Genomic DNA, 22,812 nt, shown 5'->3' on the forward strand with positions numbered 1-22,812 from the left:
ATTTTCCCTTCACTGACAAAGTGCATTTGACCTCAAAATGGGGCACCCGTCAGAGATCCTCACACAAGCAAGAACCCCTGAAATTTTAGCGCTATTTCTTAGTTATAAATAATAACAATATTCTTGATGGGTGGCAGCTAATGAGTGTCGGTGCAAATGGCGATTTCAGCAGGAAGGGGTGCCAGCAGAGGCCTTACTGGCTGGAGTACTGCATGGTGCTGTACTTTGTCACTCGTCTCCGGGAGGTGCCTGGAGAGGCCATGCCCATTCCCTGACCAAGATGACATTCGGCACTGAGCATCTGACCCGTGCTGCTCAGGCCCCCCAGATTTGCTCCTCCCAGGCTTGTTCCTCCCAGGCTGCTCATCCCAGCCCCTGACACTACTCTCTCTGTGACCACCACGTTGTGGGCATTGGATAACTCTGAGGGAATATTGATTAGGCTGCCCGGCATGCCGGAGGCAGGCCTGAACACCCTTTCTGTCACTACCACGTTTGACCCATCTACCAAATCGGGAATGCTCAGAGATGCCGGGAGTCGGGAGTTAGGCGCGATTACTCTTTCCGTGACGATAACGTTGGAGCCCTCTGTGAGATCGGGGATATCTAGCATGCCACGCAAATCGGAGGCAGACGCAGGCCCCACGACCCTCTCCGTCACAACGACGTTGGATGCACGCAGAGGGTCAACGCAAACAGAGGGCGAGCTGGAGGTGTAGGTCTCGGTCACCGTCATGTTGCCATGGAGCAATGGATCCGGCATTGGCCTCGGGGGCTGCTGTATGGTTGTCCCAGATGTGTAGGTGTTTTCAGTAACAACCGTTGTGGTGCCAGCGGCGGGAGGCATAGGAGCGCTCCCGTTGACAATGATGGTGGTGCCAGGCGGCGGGAGGTTTAGATCACTTTCAGGACTGGGGAAGGGAATGTTGACGCCTGGCCAGGGTGGGTTAGCATCAGGGAAAGGTTCGATCTCTTTGCCCAGACAGATCTCTGCTAGGGTCTTAAATTTTGGTCCTAATGTATCCAAGTATGTTTCGTCTGTATCTTCTCCAATAAAGCTGCAGCAACCCACGGAGCCAACAGGAGTACCGACTCCTTCATGATCATAAATTAATAGGCAGTCATTTGCCGGCCGACCTTCATCTTCATCTGCATACACAAATGCTTTCTATAGTTTGCAAAAACAAAAAAAGAAGAAAAAAAAGAAAAAAAAGAAAAAAAAGAAAAAAAAGAAGAGAACATCAGAGTGAATTTTGTCAGGTTTTTAAGCATGAAACCACAGTAAAGTTTCCCTAACCACACTAAGGCCCACCTGACTTGAAAAGTAGGACATCAACAGACAGGCTATACCATCAACATTTTTTAACCTTGAAATATGTTTATTTAAATAGTACTTTGTTTTATTCTTCTTTCTGCTGATATTTAGCATCTCAAATTCGGTCTGGTGTCAATGTCTCTGTCTATGGGACAAAAGGGACAGGCAAACAGATGCCGCATCTGAACAAAGTGGTGGCAAGAGGAGTGAAGCAGGGTGGCAAGGGGAGCAATGAAAAGACCAGGAAAGAGGAGATGGGATGGAGGATTGTCCACAGTGGGGGAGACTTGGTGAGTCCAGAGGGGAGTCAATTTTGAGCAAGACGGAAATTGCCAATTGGGAATGATATTTTGGATCCTGGCGTGGTCATTGCAAAGAGATCAGGCAGGAAAGAGGAGAATTTAAAATGAGTGCTGAGTGGGGTTGGAGGAAGCAGTAAAGGATGGAAGGGGAGGCCTGGGAGGGAGAGTTTGGGAATTGAGATGGTGCAGGAGGATAGCAGTAGTATATGGAGGCCTATGTCTGGCAGACAATTAATACATAGTGCTTCAGCCCAAGGCAGGAACATTTCTGGGAGAAATCCATGCTCAGGATGTCAGGACTGCTCTGTTCTCTTCTCCATGAACCTTGTTTAGATTTTGAAATATGGCAATCCTTCTATCTTAATTGATATTTTGGTGATGTGCAATTATAACATTTATGCCTCACAGTTCATGCATATGAATAAAAATATAGCCCATGAAACCATTGATCATGTAAATTCCATACCATTTTTTTAATCCCATATGTAAAGGCGAATTTAGGTGTTGCCAATCGAAAAATTGTGTATTAGTGTCACTGGTAGTTCACAAGTCTTTTAGGGAGCAGAAATGGCGATGAAAATAAGGGAAGAACTGATGTTTAAAGCTCTTTCAGGACTAAAATTACTTCAACAAACAAACTGTACAGGAAGTAGGAGTGAACAATTCCAAAAAGTTATTAAATAGTTATACACTGAGAAAGGTTGAAAATACATAAATTTGGTGGGTACTTATGAAGTTGAAATAATTTAATTGCTTCCTACCCCACTCACATTATGTCCATCAATTTTACAAAAAGGCTGTTGAACAATCCACTATGGCAGCAGCTCAAAGACATTACTATTACTAGTGTGGTAACTTTTCCTACCAGTGTGATCAGCTTTGGTCTCACAGCAGTCTTATATAATGGGAGTTTCAATTTGAGTAGAATTAATTTGGATTTCCACCACGTCACCTGGGAAGGAGAATCTAACAGAAAGCCTGCTCACAGTAACTCAGAGAATAGCATACCTCAGAGAAATAGTTGTCTAGGAAGGCCATGTTCACTCCTCCTTCTCGATACTCTTTTATTGTTCCTCCAATTGACCCTTTTGCTTCCCCTGCTCCAGAAATTCCTCCAGCTGTTCCGTAGCCAGTACCAGTGCCATAGCCAACACCTGTAGTTTCTTCAACACCAGAAGCTACTACTCCTCCTCCTCCGTATGTGTTATTATATATGTCTGAAAGCAGAAAAAGTTATTGCTCCTGTGAAACTTTTACACACAATTTGTCGGTTGTTTTTACAGATGTGATAATGACACTTCTGAGTTTCTAAAGGTATTTTAGACCAATCTCAGTCATAGGTACGTGCACAGATACCAAACTTTGGAACTGCAGTAACAATTATATACATATTAACAGACACCTAAGTGCTTGATTTTATTCTTGAGGCTAGGCAGCACGTGTGCATGTGTTTTAGAAAATCAGTGATTAATTTTGTTATTGGCTGGACAGATTATTCTGTCTAGTGTCTATATATGCTGTCATGGGGTTTGTGTTAGAAAATCAGATGTTTATCTATGCAAATGCATAAATGCATATTTATGATCACATTGACATAAATTTTTTTCCCTTACACACTTAAAAAATAAGGAGTTTTGTAAATCCTATAAAATAAAGAGTTTTGTAACTACTTTCACATTTTCTAGTAGTGAGATTTTTTAGGGGAAAAAAACAATGGATCATAACCACCAGTTTATAATTCATAATGGAAATGGCCTTTATAGTAAGTTATAAAGTAATACTTACAGGATTTTATCTTCTCCATGTTTTTAATTCATGATAAAAAGGAAAGGATTTTCTAAATGATTAGCATATATTAAAAGAATTGCATACCGTAGTCTTGACTATGGTTACACTGGGAAACAGGCTAAATTACATTTTTTTTCATTTTTATGAAATAGGAAATCTGAGAACATTCTTCTATAAATAAATAGTTGACAGAGAAACATTTCTTCCTGTCAGAAGCTGGGGAAAATGGATCTGTGCCATTCCTCTTCTGAAGTAAAGAATGGGGGAGAAGGAGAAAGTAGCACTGCACAGCTGGGCTTATTCTCTATGATTATTGAATTCCCAGAGGAATCTTATCTCAGAAGCATACATTTTTTGTGTTATGTGTCAGCTTGTCTAGGTTAACACACAAATTGTCAGTAATTAACTAGCTACTTGACATGCTCTCTTGTGGGAAGCAGGAAACTGGGAAGAACTGAAGATTTTACCCAAGTTATGAAAGCAAATATCCTTATTCTGGCTAAAGATTGATTTCTGCTAAAACTGATGTCTTGAAAAGGCTCTCCATTCAGTACCTGTGCTGATAAAGAAAAATTGTCTGGGATTTGAAAGCCTTGCAGCTATTTCAAAATAAGTGTGGTTTGCAGAAATTAAGCTGTTCAAAAGCTCAAACCCCAGACTTTTTGTTCATACTGGAGGTCCTACCAGCATGAGTTTGACTATCTGCAGATGTGAGATTGGAAGGGTTGGGTTATAGCTGGGAAACCAAAGGACTCCATGAATCTGAAGTCATGAAGTTCTGAAAGACAGTTTTATGACAGGATAACATAGAAGATTTAAGGATCTGCTTACCAGAAGGTTCACCAAAATCACCTCCTGCAGCGGTTGTTGGGCCAAGAATGTGTGAGACATCCTGGAAAACAACATTTTGACTCCTTCAATGATTACCTTGAAATTCCCATATGAAGACCAAGACTTTTTGAATTATGTTAAGGAATTAGCAGTCCAAACTGTTAATGATAGTCATTATCACCATCTCCATTAACAAACAAAACAAAACAAAATAAAGAGACTACATGTTTTTTTCCTTGTCAACATGAACAATGATCAGTGAAGATGATCTGTCCCTTCTCCTAAACTCGCACTGAAGAAGCTTGCTAGTTATTATGCTTCATCTGAAGGAACAATGGCACCAAACTGTTGTGCCAAACTAACTTACCACTGCTTAAAACACATAAACCCCATAAGTGAATGTTAATTAAGAATCACTTTTCTTATCTGCCTGGCAATTGTTGACAGCGCCAGACTGGTTTTAGATTACACATTAGTATTACTATCACTTTCTATAGAAAATGCAGCCTTTACTCATTAATTACTTCTGGTTTTAGAAACATGGGATGTACTGACCCTGTCTTCAGGCTGTGCACCTTCTATTCCCCATGGATGAATTGCCCCTTCTGTACATTCAGGTACAGGTTCAAATCCAGTTCCAACTCCACCTGCAGCGCCAGGTCCACAGCCACAACAGTCGCTCATTGACATCAAAATTGGAATCACTTAACAGAAAAGGAACAGGAAACAATGATTTAGGACATCTCTTCCTCGCAGGAATAGCTGCTCTCCCCAGAGGGCAGGTGCTCATGAACTTTTGAAAATATGTCTTTAAAATATTTCTAACCAAGCAGCCTGTGAGCCCGGCTTTCAGAATCGTTAGCTGCTTATGGAGATATCTGCATTTGGAAATTCAGAATAATTTGTACCTTTAGTTATAGCACAGCAACACAGGGGTGGGGCTGTTACTCTAAATTTATGCTTATACACCTGGGAACAGACTTTGATCTGTCTCAGCTGAAGCAATACAAGTTGCATACATATTAAAATTAAACAAACCGAACCAGTGTTGCTATGTATAGCATTCAGTGCTATTCTTTCCGGATATATGAGCATACAGTTTTCTCTTCAAGTATTGTAATTGAAAAGAAATGCACATTAGTAATGATGGACATATGAAAATCAGTGGAGAGTCCACCTGACTACAGTGATCATTGGCTAAGGCTCCAGTTGTACATTACATATATGTAATGCTTGATTTGAAAAAGCGGTAGGGGCAATCCCCAAGCCCTAGTTTCACCAAATGTTTACATAGAGTGAGTCAGGTTTCCCAGAGTGCTGTATTATGCTTAGTTGTTTAAAGAACTCAGTGCTGGAAATTGCAGAGTGCTTGTAATGGCCAGCATCAAAAACACTGCTTATTTTAGAAAGGCAATGAAACATTAATTCCTAGAATCATAGAATGGCTTGGGTTGGAAGAGATCTTAAATACCATTTAGTTCCCATCCTTCTGCCATGGGCATGGACACTTTCCACTTACCGGGTTGCTCAAAGACTCCTCCAGCCCAGCCTTGAACCAGGGATGGGGCATCCACAACTGCTCTGGGCAACATGTGCCTCTGTCTCATCACTCTCACAGTTAAGAATTTCTTCCTAAACCTACTGTCATTCAGTTGAAATCCACTGCTCCTTGTTCTGTTACAACATGCCCTTTTAAAAAGTCCCTCTCCTGCTCTTTTGCAGGACCCCTTTAGGCACTGGAAGGCTGCCCTAAGGTTTCCTTTGGAGACTTCTCTTCTCCAGGCTGAACAGTTCCAACTCTCTCAGCCTGTCTTCATAGGAGAGTTGCTCCAGCCCTCTGATTACTTGAACATCAAAATGAAATGAAAAGGGGAAAGGACTATACTATGTACAAAGTGCTGCCTCATACAGCATGACTAAGGATGTATTTACTCCAGACTATGAGGGGAGATTTCCAAAGGCAGAAAGACAGTCTGTCCTGTAAGATAAACCCTCTGGGGACTATAAATTGCACAGCCTTTTGAAGCTTTAGAATTTTGTGTTTGTTTATTCCTACCAAACAAAAATCAAAACCTGAACCAAACCCCCCTCCTCAAAAAATCAGGGGGAAAAAAATCAATTTCCTCAGGTTTTGTAGTCAGTATTTCTGCAATGGGAAATTTTAGATGTTGATTACTTGATACCCAGGCCATGAGAGAAGGTTGATCACCTATGATTGTGGTAGTCTGAGAAATAATTGCTTGTATGAATTCTAACTTGAGTCCATGAAACTCATAATTCTTCATGAACATACTAGGACAAACGAATTAACACCCTGTTTTGATCCTGTTATCATAAATGCTACTGGTTTTTTATTTGATGTAATGTTTGTAAGGTGTAGCCAAAAGTTACAAAACCTATGACTTATTGTTCTGCTACTGAAATCTGGCTTTGAGTTCAAAGGAATCTTGTTCTTTAGATCCTTTATACCCAACTTGGAGCTGATACTTGCCCATTTCTTCTAATAATGTAATGGAAGTAGATATTGCAAAATGTAAGTGACAGGGCAGCTCTGACTAAGAATTGGATAACAAGTCTTAGAAAGGAAATGCCTAATTTTGAATGAAAAATATAACATAAAACTTATGGAAATTCTTTTCATTTAAAAGACACTTTTTTTCTCTGTCAAATGGCCAATAGCAGCCAATGGATTAACAATCAACTGAAAAAGTAACCTTATTTTAGAAGAATTTAAAAATGCACTTTTTACAATATTTAGAAAAATTATAGAAATAGTTTTCTTAATTTTATACTCACAAACAAATATTAATCCGCCGAGGAACATCAGGCCAATAGCAGCACCACTGAGTGTGGTATTTGATTCGAATTGCCTGCCATAATTTTCATTTCCAGCGTAACCGTCATCAGTGGAGGCAGTGTATCCATCCTCACCTCCTTCGTAGCCATCAGTATAACCCTGCCACTCTGTGTGGTCCTCAAAATCTCCTCCAGGTCTAGTCTGGCCATAGTCACCACCACCTTGCTGTCCTTCGTCTTCCCGGTCTCCTCCACCAGTGCCACCACCACCACCTCCAGTAGTGCCGCCACCACCACCAGCGCCACCCCCAGCGCCACCCCCACCGATGATAATTATTCTTGTGGCCCCACTGGTGCAGTAGTTCCGACTATCACACTGGCAGGCTTGCACAGGAATGATGTGTGGTCGAGCACAGCGCCGGCCTTGGCTATCCCTTACAACCACATAGATCCTATAAAGGTAAAAGTCTATGTTCTGGCCCACTAGTTCAGCAGAGGAATCTTGGAGGGAAAAAAAGAAGAAAAAGAAAAAGAGAAAAATACTTGGATGAAGGTATTGACTGTAAGTGTTCTACAAATCTATACTACTTGTGTATTACATTCATAGGACAGAACGAAACAAAGTGTTCTCTTTCTAAGCACCTCAATTACTTATGCATCTACAGTATTTACTCAAAGCTGAAACATAAAATACTCATCTATGATTGTTTTTTTTCTTGCAAAACCTGAGCCAAATCAGTCTAGTTATCACTTGCAAGCTTGAGAAATACAAAAGGGGAAAATTAAATATTTTATTTCTACTGCTGCGTTTCCTGAATTTTATTCGCACAATGGTAAAGATAAAAGTTTTACGCATTTCTTATTCCTCTCTCAAGGAACTCATGCATGTTTTTCATAAAGTTATTCAGTAAGTTTAAAATATTTAAGATTACATATTTGCAACTGTTTAGGACAGGTAGGAGACTCAAGAATACTTGCAATTGTGATACTTGCCATATAATGTAGTCTTCTATATAACCAGTAAGTTAAGCAAATTCTGTCATTTAGTTATGCATGGGATTTGATTAATTCATTATTTTGTTATGTCGTATTGAAGGAAACTGGCAAAGCTTCACTGGGCACTGCCTAAAACTATTGTCTTTAAAATATAAGTAGGTCTGGCTGGTACAATGAATTAAAAAAGTTTTAATCTTAATTTGACATTTTCATATGCCTCTCATAAAAGTAAAGCTCTGCTAACTATAAACTTTATCCTTTAATAAACAAAAGTGAGATTTTTTTATATGCATAGGATTTTTTAGATAACACAGAAATAAAAAAGTGTCAAATTACATCCTTATGTTTAGACCCATAAAGGCTCTTGCCATAGTTATACTCAAAATACAGTTTTGCTAGTAAATTTTCAGTTTCCTTTAAAATATAACACATGTAATAATTCTGATTTAAATGTTCTAATATATATATATATGCATGCATATATTCAAATTTGGAGTAGCTTAAATTTGTATTTAACTGAGATTTGGATAGATTCTAGTAAGTGTTTTGTTTGTTAATAAAGTAACATCCTAATCAGTTATTTTAGATAAGAGCTTATTGCTATCATTTATTCTGTTATAAAATGTAGGTTAATTTACCATTTATTCGTCTGATAATCCATGTAGTCTGAGGTTCACCATGTATGCTGAATGTGAAGGGGGTAGCATAGAGATCACCATCCCTAGGCTTAGCTGAGATAACCACTGATGGGGAATGCATACACACTTTCCTCATTTCAGTATTAATAGTTGGGCAATTGGCATTGATGCCATCTATTGAAAGCACAATGGTGCCAGTAGCAGTATACCGAGGAACCCCTGTAAAGAGAAGATATTTGTGGTCAGGAGGGAATAGTGATACTTTAAACAATGCAATTAGGGTTGGAAAACAGCAAAAAACATTTAGGAAAACCTCGAACACAAAGAGTTTGTTTTGGAAAACTTAATCTCTTACCTCTGGTGATAGCCAGAACCTCTGCTTGGTACTGCCCATTGACTACGTAGGCAGAATCCCGGGTAATAACTTTGTTCAGTATAATTTCACCAGTGTTTTGATTGATTCTGAACCAGGCAGCTGGATCACGTCCTATGCTATATCTGTGTTTGGTGAAGTAAAAATACTCAGCATTATGTTATGAATATACGTAGAACATATTTATTTTGCGGATAAAATTTGGCACTTTGGAGCATTTTTCTTTCAGCTGTGTTAGATCCTATTGCATTTCACCCAGTTCAAGCAAAATCCATGTAGACTCCAAAAGATGTAGACCAGAAAAGTAATTAGGAATAAAGCAAATGCATAGAGGCCCATTTTATTTTGAAAGTGGCATTATAGCCTAAAAGTAAAACTTTTCTGGATCCTGTAAGCCTTTACTAGAACCCTTGTTGATAGCAATGGTTAAATCCACAGCTCTTTGTATAACATTATACAGTTGTATTTGCTGACGCATTTCTGTGTTTTAGGAAATTTTTTTCAGATATTTCTAAATAGGCTGTATTTATTTCTACATGCACTGAAAAGCAAATTGTAGTCTCAGCTAGTATTGTTAATTTCAAGAGAAACAAGTGATTTTTTTTTTTTTAACTAGAGAATGAACTAGTAGGAGCCTCTTCTATTCTGATTGGATAATATTAATATTGACTGTTATTGGGATTTTCTGCCTGCTTTTCTTAAGATGCTAACAAATTCCCTCCTCGTAGCAAATGTTTCAAGAAAAAGCATTCTTAGACTGAGTAAAAAAAAAACAAACCCTCTTCTAGTCTATTTAAGTTATAGCCTGTTAGAAAAGTGATATTTTCCTTGTCTTGTGCATAATGCTAAGGAAAGTAGTCAGGAAAGAAAAGCAATTATAGCACATAAATGGTCTATATACTATTCTATAATAATATAGAATGTATGATACTATATAGTACTATTCTATTGCCATTTTTCTATTGCTAATCAATAAACATTGTTTTTTAAAGGACCCTTTAGAATACCTATTCCTCATCCCATTGAAATCTCAAAAGAATTATTCCATCCAGGGAGTTAAGCAGAGCAGAGCTTACACAACATTTGATGCAATGGTTCTAGTGTCCTCATCCATGGCTGTGTATGTTCCTACAACATAATTCACTCTTGCACCTTCTGCCAGGGAAAACACAACTGAAGATGGATGAAATCTTGGTGGTTCAATCAAATTTTTTACTTCTACTGTGAGGGGTGTCCCAAATATTTGGTACTCATGTGCAACAGAGTGGTGGAAAGCAGCTACATTCCTGACGCCGATCATCAGTGCGTGAGTTCGCATATGTTCAAAATCCAGCTCCTAAAAGGTAAACCACAGAACACTAGGTAATACATAAAAGCTCCTTTAATATTAAAAAAAATATATTTTAAATGAGTGATGGTGTTTTTACTGTCTGTTTAATTCTACTAACAATTAATTAAAATTTTGAGTCAAGAGCTGAATCACAATATTTATCCATACCTTAATTACTCTAAGGATTCCTTGATTTGTAGCTCGATCTGTAACAATTTCAAAACAGTTATCTTCATTACCGGATATAAAGAAAAACTCTGCTAACCAATTGTCTGTAAACTCTTCATCAGCATCAAGGGCTTGTATTCGTAGCAGTTCTGAACTGAGTGAATTTTCTGAAATACTTGCTGAAAACTGAAATGACAGAAAAATACCTATTAACAAACATATATATGTTTGGAAAACAGGAAAACACAGCTGTCTGCAGAGATTCTTTTGAAGGATGTTTTGAGCACAGTCCATGCCAATTTGAAAAAAAAAATGTGTTCTGGGAAAATTGTGATTATGGTTACAGGTTTGAAAATCTCCAAGTGTCACCTCCAGGGTTTGCAGAGGTATCTTAGAAGAAAAGGATTTGTGCTTTCTATAAGAAATGGTCTTCCAAGGATTGGGCTATTCTACATAATCTCATATTACAGGGATGTGGCCACCTGAATGGCAGAATTTCTCTGAATACAAAGAAGTCAGTCCAGTCAGTGTCAGGATTTACATCTCTGAATACAAAAATGATCTACGTGTATGTTACCAGAATTGTTGCACAAGTGACAGGTTGTATTTTGAGCACTCTTCAAGGGAACAACCCTGTAAATCACAGGGAGCATGTAAATGTGAACCTCTATGGGTTAGTAAGGGCTCTGTTTCCAAGAGGGCTTTTAAATGGGGTTTTAAATCAGTATTGCTGCCTTGTTATTGGAAACTTACAGAGCTTTGAGCAAGAGTTGGAAAGTTGTCATTAACATCGATAACTTTCACATTACAGCTACAAAGGGATGATATTCCATCTGCAGCCCCATCCCGGTCTGATGCCTTCACAACCAGAGTGTAGCTACTATGTTGCTGTCACAAAAAGAGAAATGAGTATGTTAGAAGACCATCTGTGCATCTTATAAATAACTCATGCTTGCTACTATTTCCTAATGAAGGAATTCTACTTAGACATTTAATTGCGACACGTCAAAACCATGCATTTCTCCATTAATATTTGAAAAAACTACAACTTTTCTCTCTCTTCTCTATTTTTCTCGCTCTCATAGCACATATTCACTACAGCATAATTTTATTTAGCTTTGGAAGGGGAAATGTTACCTCTCTGTCAAGATAATTTGCAAGATGGAGTTCTCCTGTGTATTTATTCATAATGAACATGGGTGGACCAGAAGGTTCCTGACTCTCTATTTTGAAGGCAATTTTAGAATTCAAGTGGTTAGGTTCATCTGCATCTGTTGCAATGATTTTCATCACCAGTGTGTCTAAAAATAAATTAAAAAATAATAGTAATTAAAAAAAGCCCACAAAACAATCAAACAAAAAAGTACCAAACCAAAAAACCCAAGAAAATCTCTGCAACAAGTTCCTGCTAGCAGCTCATCAAGACAATGCTAAAGCAGTGTATGAAAATGATAGAAGGCCATCTATTTCTTGACATTTACAGAGAAAATCAAAACTTTAGTTTCGTAGTACTGATTCTGACAATGTTAATGACTTCAAATGAATTAAAAATCAAAGTTAGAAAGAATAATGCAGACTTTCACTGAACTTCTTTAAAGAAGTTAAATTCCCTATCACCATAGGGAATATGCAAATACAGTGCATACTGACTTGTAGAGATTACTATAAGAAATCACAACTTTAAATGAGAATTTCTAGAAAGAAGGAAATGAGTGTTAGGCACCATTGCCTCAGTGCTATTTGCATGTCTAATGTTGATTGCTGCACTTTTGGTAAAAAGAACCATTTTAATGGTTTAAGTATGGAATTATTTAGTAATGTTCTGCTGCAATTGCAAATACACAGGCTACAAGTACAAATATTTGAAAGAGAAAAATGGGGGAAAATGTATTTTACATACCCTCCAAGGAAATAAGTGCAATGATATTTTTATTCTAATGAGAAGGAATGAAATTATTTCTTTTACATTTTCACATCTGAAAGAATTTGCATGATGGTATGGTTGGAAACTGGAACATTCAGCCCTCATGTGTGGGAGGAAAGGGAGAAGGAAGCACTGCTGTTTAATTCATAGCAATTAGCCCAGGCCCTGGCTCAAATAACACTTCGAGAAGCATCTGCTGCTCCCTCCTCTGCAGTGGCCCTGACCATTTTATGTCATTGCCTAAGAGAAGCAGAAAGAGCACCCTAGGTTTGTATTAACAGTATTCTGTGAGCCTCTCTAGCAGTGCAGGCATAGCATGGGTACTCACTGTCCATGCTGCTCTCTTCAACAGATCCCGTAAAGACAGTTTGTGCAAACACAGGAGGGTTATCATTTATATCCAGGACTCTGACTCGAAGTTCAAGGGGTGGTTCCAAATCTATACCGGTCACTGAGTGTTTAGCAAAGCAACGTATCTAAATAAAGACATTTACTCATTTTAAAACCAAAAGTTAAGTAAGCAAATTAGCAATCTGAAACAAACAAATTTGTTGTCTGTCCCACCCTGGATCCATCATTATAAAGGTCAAGAAAAAGGGGAGTACTTACAACAAATACTGGTGTTATTTCCCTATCCACTATTGATGTTATATTAATTTCTCCTGTTCTTGGATTAACAACAAATATTCCATAGGGTGCACGATCAATTCCAACTCCAGAGATGCTGTATGTGATTGGATTGTCTTCTTCACAATCAGATCGGATCTACAGCAACAGATAATAATAATTTATGCCAGTTTACCGAGGATACCAACAGGGTTTTTTCTTCTATTCCTAGTTCCCGTAAAAAATTCCATATAACTTCAGTTTCTCAACCACTTATTACAAGGTTCAGTTGACAGAATCAATGGAAGGCTCTTCTACAAAATGTCAACCTAGACATCCATCTCCCCCTAAGGCCTTCTATTTCTAATATGTCTTTCAGGGAAATGGAAAGATATTCCAAGGGTATCACACTGTGTCTGGAATTCAGTAAGGGCAAGGTCACAGTGAGAGAACAGGAAGGTATTTATTTTTCTCTTTTTCCTACAGGTCATCTGCAGTCTTTGAATTTCTGCTCAGGGGTTTCCTGGGATGAGAGAGAGAGAGAAGAAAATGTCCCTGGTTGGAGCTGCCCGGGAAGTAGACTCATGACAGTGTTCTAGGAAGCCTCTGGTTACTCCTCAGCAGCCACATGGATTCATCTTATGAGACTGTCTCAGCTGAGACAGTCTCATAAGATGAATCCATCCTCTTTCTTTTATTCCACATTCCCTGCTTTTACTACTCTAAGCATATGTATTTTTAAATCTCTCTACTTTTATCAGCCTGTCTTTGGCAAACTTCCTTGTCAGTGAATACTTGTGTATTTCTTTCTACTTACTCTGGCAATTGGATTTCTCTTGGAATTGTCTTCTCCTTCTCTACAAGCTGCAGCGAATTTGATCCATTCACGTTTTTGTCTTCTAAAGGTTTTCCATCTTGCCATTCCATTTTCATCCCATTCTTTTACCTTTGACAGAGAGTTCCAAAATCATGTGACCTCAATCCATTTTAAATAAATACAGACAATTATAATTTCCAACAATAAGAAGAAAAGAGATTTTTGTAGACCATGTGCTTTTTTACCATGTGTTTTTTAACCTGTCTGTGAGTCCCAAACTCTATGACTGTACATGTTTATTTTAAAATTACTCACTTTTATGAGATACTAATTTAGATTTAGGTGAATTTCTTTTGAGAGGGTTAGCAGGTTATTACCTGCAGCTGTTTAATATTTAAATATATTTCAATCTTCAGCTTCAGAAGTGTCTTAGTTGAGTATTTTCCATGTGATTTTTTCATTTGTTACATTTTGTTTAATCAGAAAAATAGTTTCTAAATAAATATATATTACCTCTACATGAAATCCTGTGCTGAAATCCAAGAGTACCTGCAAGAACAATAAAAAAATTGGCATGTAAAAATGCAAGGCAAAATGCAGCAAGCAAAACCCAGCTGCAAGACATTGCTATACTGCAGGCCTGTTCCAATAGCTTACCTAGCTGCAAGATTTCCATAAACAAGTTTGCGAAATTCAATTTTTTCTATATCCAGCACTTAAATTCCTTGACAGTTAAAACTTTCAAAACCTATTCTGTCTTTCAAGACAGAACTTTGAGCTTGAATGGATATGCCAGAGCAATTTTCAAAATATACTTTCATCAAAATAAAGCTTTCACACAGATTTTTAACACCTCAGCTAAAGAGAGAAGTGTTTGCAAGAGTTTTTACCAAACACTCTAGGAAACCGGGGAAGTATTTATCCTAAATAATTTATTCTTTTTTTCATTTTTTTTTTTTCCAATTTAGAAAGTTAACAATAAGGCTGGAGGACTTAATTATGCAATTTAACCAAAAAGAATGAAAATGGGTTTTTTGGAACTTCTCAGTGAGATTGAAGAGATTCAATGTAAGATGGAAACCCACCTGAAGTTTTCAGGCAAATTTCCCTGGAGTGCAGTTGATTTTGATTTGAGACTCAACTATGGAACTAATCTTGAGTAAATAAAAGTAGCAGGATCAGATGCAGTATGCAATTACTTTAAAACAAAAATTTAAATGAGAGTAGCCTCAATTTCTTGATTAGCACAATTTAAAAGACAGCACAATTTAATTAACTTTATTCCTAAATAGGGTGTGAAAATGAAATTTACTTTCTTCAGAGCATCTTTCAGGTTTAGGATCAGCTTTGGCTCTCTTCAGACAATAAAGGGTGGAGAATGTGGGATTTTCAGAACTGGATTCTTGTTTTATTCATCATTGGAAGATACAAAATATCCAGGTGACTCAAAAATTTTTGCAGTGTTTCTGTTTTCTCAACAAATGTTAACAGTTATGAGTTATTTCACTTCCTTATAATTTCTCATATCTTTTTGTTTTTGTTTCTTTATTTTTTGTCTGATATATCTGTGGGGTTTTATGTCAGCTATACTTGGATAAAATCTGGCATCTTTTATCCTTACATCATGGGACTTTCCTCACTTCAAATTTATTGCATTGTACTGGCAAGACTGGAACATGGACACAAAATTTTTTCCACTTACTTCATGTTAAGACAACTTCTTACATGCAAGAGATTAATGAACAGGAGCTTCACCCTCCTTCCTCCCTCTCTCTCTCTCTCTCTCTTCCCCATTTGCCTTTATGCTGCAAGAATTCACCAATTGTCATTTATGAAACAGTGTTTCCAATGATCTGGTTTTACCCAAAACGTTCCTTGAGACCTCGTCTTATAATGGATGCCTTAATATTTTTTCTCAATGGAGGAGTTTTGACTGGATCTGCCCATTTGATGTGTGTATGTAACTTGAAATTTTTTTGACTATTCACAGAGTAAGGATTTTTTTCTTGTTTGAGCCAGCTATTGACATAAATGGTTAAGAAAAGTACTCTGCAGGAGAATCATTACAATATGTTCATGTTGTGTTAAAAGTACCAATACATCTTTTAACTTTTGTTGGGTTTATGACTCTAAATTTTTGGCTTCAGAATAGGGTTCAAATTCATGTGCAGCAGTTCTGTTCCTCATCTCAAAGAAGGGACAATATCAGACTCCCTGTGAATGGCAGGGTTTGTTTGACAGTGGGAGCACAGTCGTGTTTTTTTACGATCCCTCTTGGAGCCCAGGGGAACATGGAAGAGTCAAAGGGGAAGACTACACCCTCACGAGAGAACCTGACTGATGAGGTCCACCAGAAATGCACTAATTGAACATCTCTTATCAGTCTATCCCACCTCATTTGGTGAGCACAATGAAATCCTCTCCACCCTTAGGCTGAAATCCCTTCTGGCATGCAGACGATTGTCTTGACCCGGCAAAGTATGGGTATGCACCTCCCAGTGCGATGTTAGTGAATCTTGTCTGCTGTCTGCATCATGTGGCCTATCCTGTTACTTAACAGTGAGACTAATACCACACACCCAGCCACATCACTCTCATATTCTGAAAAACTATTCTGAGTCCTTCTGAAATAAGAATTATACCTGTCAAGAATTCTATCACTTAAAGACATGAGCATTCATAAATCTCTTGATTCCAGCCTATAGGGAGTTCTGTTTTCAAGCAGTGAAAAATATATATTTCACACTGGAGTCTTATCCTTTGTTTTTGAGCACCAGTAATGGGAACATCAAGAATTTGTCAGTTGGTGATGCTGGGGATTGTAAGTTTAGGCCCTGTATTTTCACACTTGTGCAGTGATAGTGAAGGAAAACCCCCTTTTGCTACTTGCAGGTAATGGAAGATCTTGAATTCAGAGTCCTCAGTACAGTTCATGTTATTATTTGACAAAGGCTGATCCAATGAACTCCGATGGTGGCTCTGTTTGGTATGTCTCAGTTATAGCTGTGGTATTGGAAGGAGGGCAGGCAGACATCAGATAAAAATGCCTAGTTCACCAGATAAATCTGAACAATTTTGAAATTACATTTATCCTACTTGATTCAGGGATAGAGATTCCTCTACCTCCCCAAAGAATTCCTTCTGGTTCTCCACTGTCACCAGCAGTTAGAAGTCTTCCCCTAACCAAGTTATCTATTTCTAATATTTATCTGAGATGCAAACCTTTTTTTCTTGCGCTATTTCCAGGAGAGAAATTCTGTCTCCTAGCAGCTAATCCCAGCAAGTTTTTAGGTAGTTAAAAAAATTCCCTTCTAAACCCATAGCCAAGTACAGTAGTTTCCAAAGACACAGGGATAAACAATAATTAAAGCAATAGGAGCCACTGGAATGTGTGGGATGCATCTTGAGGACCTTGGGGTAGGCAAGCTGGTCAGAAAGATGCCGAGATTTGCTGTCCTGTTAGTCTCTGAGAGACTGAAAAAAAGGAAGCTGCAGAGAATCTAGGCGCTGGTCGCACAAGCTGTTTCTGTTTTGGGTTGGGAGATGTGCAGGCAGGAAACAAGTTTATGGTTTCTGTCATTTGCACAGTGTTCTGTCTGAAAGATGTGTCTTCTATTGTAATGATACCTGGACACTGTGTCCAAAATGACACCTTAGAGTCACACTGGAGTTATTCTGGATTTATTCTGATGTAACTGGGGACAGAATTAGGCCCATAGGATGTCAACTGTTCTTTGCACCCTCAAAGCAATTTACAAACAAGAATTAACTAATCATTAATTGAGTACCAAGCAATATCATACGTAATTACGGAATCCTCCCTTCTCCACCTACTCAAATCTAAATGACTGAACATGCCTTTAACATCTTCCCAGCATTATTCATATGGGATCTGCTTCTCTCCCTTTGAAGTCAACAGTGGCATTGTTGTTGGCCTGGATGGGAGGAGTGCTGAGAACTCACACGTATTGTGTTAGTCATCAGGCTGCCGTGGTAGCTCTGGTACTGTCAGCGTTTTGGGACTTTTACATCTTTCTTAGTCATCCAAAGCCCTGACTAGAAAAGAGTTGCAATAATGAACCCTTCCCCTCTATTTCTTCTGCATCTCTTTAAAAAAAATGGTACATCAGTGCATATGTAATAATGAGAAGCAGAGTTCAAATATAAGACAAACCCTAATATTTTAAAAATATGCCATTTTATCGCTTTTTAGTTGAAACATTATTTTCTTTTTCTATACTTCACTTTTTCATACGTCACTTGTGAATGCACTTCATCCAATTTAAAGGGAAAGATTTTCTGGATTATTTTTCTGGCATTTTGTTTTCTAATTCAGAGGTCATAGGTGTTTCCAATGTTAGCAATACTTTGAATTGCACCCAGGATGGATGATCCATTACTCTTTCTACAATTGAGACAGGAATAATTCAGGAATTATGACAATGCTCATGTTAGGCTGAAGAATATACTTCAAAGTTTTATTTATTTTAAAATAAGTTTACTCAAAGAACTGACAACTTTAGGAAAGTTTCCACTGAGTTTATTTCTGTTCTGCTATTGTATCTTCTATTGTATGCAGATACAACACATTTCCATAGAGTAACAGAGCTTAACCATTAGAAAAATGAACAGAAAAGTAATTTCAATATAGGGTGTATGCCATTATCATTAAAATTTGAATTTTTCAAATTAGTCATGCTAAGTGCCCTCAATAAATCTCCTCAATAAAACCTGAATTCTGATATGACTTAGAGTGTTCTGGCTGCAAATGCATGTTTGCTTAATGGCCATTTTACTTAGGAATGTAAAACTGCAGGCTTAAGTACCTAATCCTAGGTGAGAGTTCCTGGATGTAGAATTGCTTTAGCTTGTATTTCTACAACAGAATTATTTGGCAGAAGAACTGCAGGTTCCTGATTGAATTCTGGCAGATGTTTCACATGAATATACAAAAAGAGGATGTTGCTCCTGACTACTTTTACGTTATTTTTACGCAATCAAGTTGTGAGTAGGATGTGTAACCATTGCCTTATGACTGGGGAGGGGGGAATAAGCCTAGATAACATATGGGAAAATGTATCCAGACAAAAGTGCATAAGAGATGTGGTAAATTTAAAATTATTGGCTGTCACATGATAGCTGGCAGGAGAAGAGTCATACCTGATCAAACAGGTTATTTCCATAAAACGTGTCTGTGCTAGTATCACAAACAGAACTCCCTTACTCATGAGAATAATGTCTTTGAAGTCACATGAGCAAAGGTTGCAGAATCAGTCCCACCAATGGTGAAATCCATGGAGAAAATTATTTGTTTCAGGGCTGGTAAGCTTCCTTTTTTTCTTTTTTTGAAAATGCGGTAGTGTACTAAAATATGTATAACTCCACGTTCATTTTATTTGATGCAGCTTATTAACAATGTGCTAACCAGACACACCATTCAGACACGTGATTTTCATGAAAGATTAGTTAAGCTGAAAGCCAAAATCTTTTCTCAGAATACACTAAAACTGGGTATGTAAAAGTATAATTTGATCTCAACAGTTTGTCTGCCACCTTTCTTTAGAGAGCTGAAAGACACTATTAAGCCGTACAGGCCATCATGAACATTGCTGGGCAGAAGAACACATAACAAAAACAAGGGTTTCCTTTGGGTTGTAAAAGTTCAAGTATTTGATAGCCATCAAAACACCAATGGCATTTTCCAGAATTGCTCTTTTTTTTCTGACTCAGCACCTACCCTCCATCACTCACAATTGTCACAACTATATACTGATAGAATGAAAATGGCCCCAGAGTTGCTGAGAGAAGTAAAGCAGCAAAATGCCTTTGAATGGACAGGTCTTAGACATAAAACAGTCAAGCTTTTTGAATTTCGACGCACTGGGAGTGTGCATCACCAGGTAACAGAGCGAAATGAATAGTCACTAGTGCTTCATGAAAATCCAGAAGTGTTAGTGTGATGTGCAACAGGCCAGTCTCAGACACCTCTCTGCTGCCTTGAACAAGCCGAAACTTATCCGAACCCTAACTTGCTTTTGCCAAGTTTTGCCCTTGTTTGCTTGGCAGCCACTCTGCATTAATTAGTTCTGCTTTACTGATTGCAGAGCTGTCACCTAAAATTAATGGATTGTATTTTCATAATAGTTTTAGGATTTCTTAACCTATAAAACAACCTTTTTCTCAGACTACAGCATTTCTAGAGAAGTCAGTAATGAGAAGTTAGCAAACATTTACACATACTAATACGCTGCGTAAAACGTAAAATTTCATGAAAACCACAGGACATAACTATAGTAGAAATCCTGCTCTTCTCAATCTTCAGGGCCTGAGACCTCTACCGAATTTCAAGAGGTCAGCACAGATGAGTAAAATGAATGCATGCAAAATCAGACTGCAGGAGCAGTAGGGCACCCATAGCCCTTTCAAGTCCCTTCTGGGTAATTTCCATGCCTTGATGAACGCATTGGACAACTATGCCACTTGACCATAGCCACAACTTTCCTTTTACAGTGAGAAAAACAAACCCAAAGAGCAACACTTTCATCATGCATTCGCTTGCCCAGCACATGGCGGCTCAGACACAAGGGCACAACAACACAGGAATCCTTTACAATGTGAAATTGTAAAGGATTCCTTTACAATTCCTTTACAAGGCCAGGTCTTGATTTTTACTTAATTGGGATCACTAAATTTTGTCTTTTTTTTCTCCCTTGAAAATAGTTGTAGGATTTGGTCAACTCTGAAACGATCTCGCTAATTGTTTTAGAAAAAAGACATTTTAAATTTTTAGAAAAAGGTATTTCCTCAACTGATAAAAAAGTAAAGACACAGAACCAAATTATATCCAACCATTAAAATTTTTATAGTTATAGCATTTTATTAATAACTGTGACCTTTAAATAGCAGCACAGAAAACATTTGCCTGAAGAAATCATGCAGTAAACATAGAAAGTCACATCTTGAACATCAACAGATCACCAAAAGTCTAAGAAGAAACATTTGTCAGTATTTAATGAAAAGCTAATTTGATTTTATAGAATGTTCAGAAGTGCTGTTTAAAATGAGCCGAGCTTTGGTTCTTATGGCAAATTTCACAAGATATTTTTGGGGAATAGTTTACATTGTAAAACACAATGGTCTGCTGAGGAAGATGAAACTGGAGCAGTCACAGCGTTTACAAATATTGTTTTAAAATCCGACTTACCAACAAAAGGAACAGAAAAGCAGCCGTTCGGTGAGGGAGCCAATCCATGGCATCTGACTTCTCAGAAACAAGTCCAACTGAGTTATGGTTACAAGCCTGTTCCTGTTCCCCTCCCCCCCCAGCTCTGGTGACTATTTAAAAAGACACTCTGTACATGTCCTTATACTCAGCCCTTCAAGGTGTCTCTGCCTCCCTCTGAGGGAAGAACTGAAGATGCTGTATAACAGAGTGTCTTTCCCCACCCCAAAATCCTGGGCTGGTCTCACCTGAAATGCTTGACAACATCATTATTGCTTGCAGGTAAAAGCTAAGAGACACACCTTAATTCTTATTGCACTGAAACCCTTTGTTGGATACAAAAAGGAACGTTTTAAAAACAGAGGCAAGCTTCGCTGAGAAGATACCGGGTGATTTATAAATTACTCACAACATAAGGAATCATTAAAATGGGAACTTATCAGTGCTTTGAATGCAACTTCCAGTTTTCTCTTTGCACCCTGTGTAATAGAAGAACTAAATGAATATTACGATAAAGAATACGGAATTTAAAAAATTATTCATTTAAATTAGTATTCCATTTGTTTACTTCCATGCACAATGGAGTGAGTTCCATGTACATTGTTCCCAGAATGAGGCACTCAGAGCAGAATGGGGCTGTCAGTAAAGAGATATCATATTAATTTTTGAGGAAAAAATAGTGCTTTATTCATGAGGCTGCAAGAATATGTGAAGCAGAGGAGGAAGATTTTCTGCCTTTACCAACTGCAAAGCCTCCTCATGCCATACCCTTCCCTTCCAACGGGCTGTGCTCTCGCTGACACAGTGGAGAGGGAGTGTTAGAGAAACTGGAGAGCTGCTCAAAACAGCTGGTGGTGGTAGTGGAGGAAAGAGGGGAAGTGCTGCACAGCTCTCTTCTGGACTTGTTTTTGATGGCAAGAGCACAGTCGTGTGGAGGACAAAGAAATCACAGAGGGTTCCCCACTTTGCTGTCCGTTCTGCAGCACAGGTGTTGTTAAGTGCCTCCTGTGTCTTTGGGACACCTGAACCACCCCTTAAAGGACAAGGAGAAGTTAGAGTGCCCTTCTGCTCTGTGCCCGAAGCTGGGAGGGGGGTACACACTTCACCCCCAAAAGCATAACACCACCGGTGCGCTCCTGAGCCTGCTGAGCCCTCCATGGTGCTTGGCATCTCCCAGGGCTGGACTGGAGCTGGGAAAAGAGTGCTCAGCACCTCTGGGGCTGCTCAGCCCCTGCCAGGGTGAGGTCCCTGCTGCTGCTGGCTAAGCAGCTTTGCAGCACGCCGCGTCTCCATGCCACTTAGCACGGCTGCTTTGCTGTCTTGCGACTGGCTGGGGCTGCCAAAGCCAGTCGTGCGTGTCCCCGTTTGTCACTCAGCCCTTGGTACCAAGCTCGACATGCCCATCAGTGAGTCAGTGAGGCACACCGGGACTGGCAATGTCAAATGGATTGTATCTGCAGCTTCCTTTTTCTGGGAAATTCTCAACAGTTGAAATTTGCTTCTGGCCTAAGGAAAAAGTTAATTGTTGTGCATATAAAATATGCATATTCTTTTATGAACCCAAGTGTTTTATTTCAGAACTTTTGCTTAATCATATATTTACAAAGTCAATTTTCAAACATTTTTACTTTTAGATTTTTCAGCTGTTCAGTTTGTATGGATTTTTTTTTGTTTGTTTGCAGACTTTAAAACACTACTTTTGTATT

At 38.5% G+C, this 22,812-nt stretch overlaps 1 protein-coding gene across 1 annotated transcript; it reads right to left on the minus strand.

Moving 5' to 3' along the window:
• Positions 1 to 193: 193 nt before the first annotated feature.
• LOC311166284 (desmoglein-4-like) lies at positions 194 to 21,136 on the minus strand (the record flags this gene model as incomplete). Its single annotated transcript, XM_084226177.1, has 16 exons — positions 194 to 1,168; positions 2,626 to 2,834; positions 4,237 to 4,297; positions 4,792 to 4,940; positions 7,033 to 7,533; positions 8,667 to 8,885; positions 9,022 to 9,164; positions 10,116 to 10,375; positions 10,538 to 10,723; positions 11,291 to 11,425; positions 11,675 to 11,838; positions 12,790 to 12,937; positions 13,071 to 13,226; positions 13,885 to 14,013; positions 14,398 to 14,433; positions 21,089 to 21,136. 16 exons carry the CDS (start codon positions 21,134 to 21,136, stop codon positions 194 to 196), a joined length of 3,519 nt encoding a protein of 1,172 aa, XP_084082303.1.
• Positions 21,137 to 22,812: the final 1,676 nt, after the last annotated feature.

The sequence above is a fragment of the Fringilla coelebs genome (assembly GCF_963513975.1).
Source record: "Fringilla coelebs genome assembly, chromosome: 1".
NCBI classification, from domain to species: Eukaryota; Metazoa; Chordata; class Aves; order Passeriformes; family Fringillidae; genus Fringilla; species Fringilla coelebs.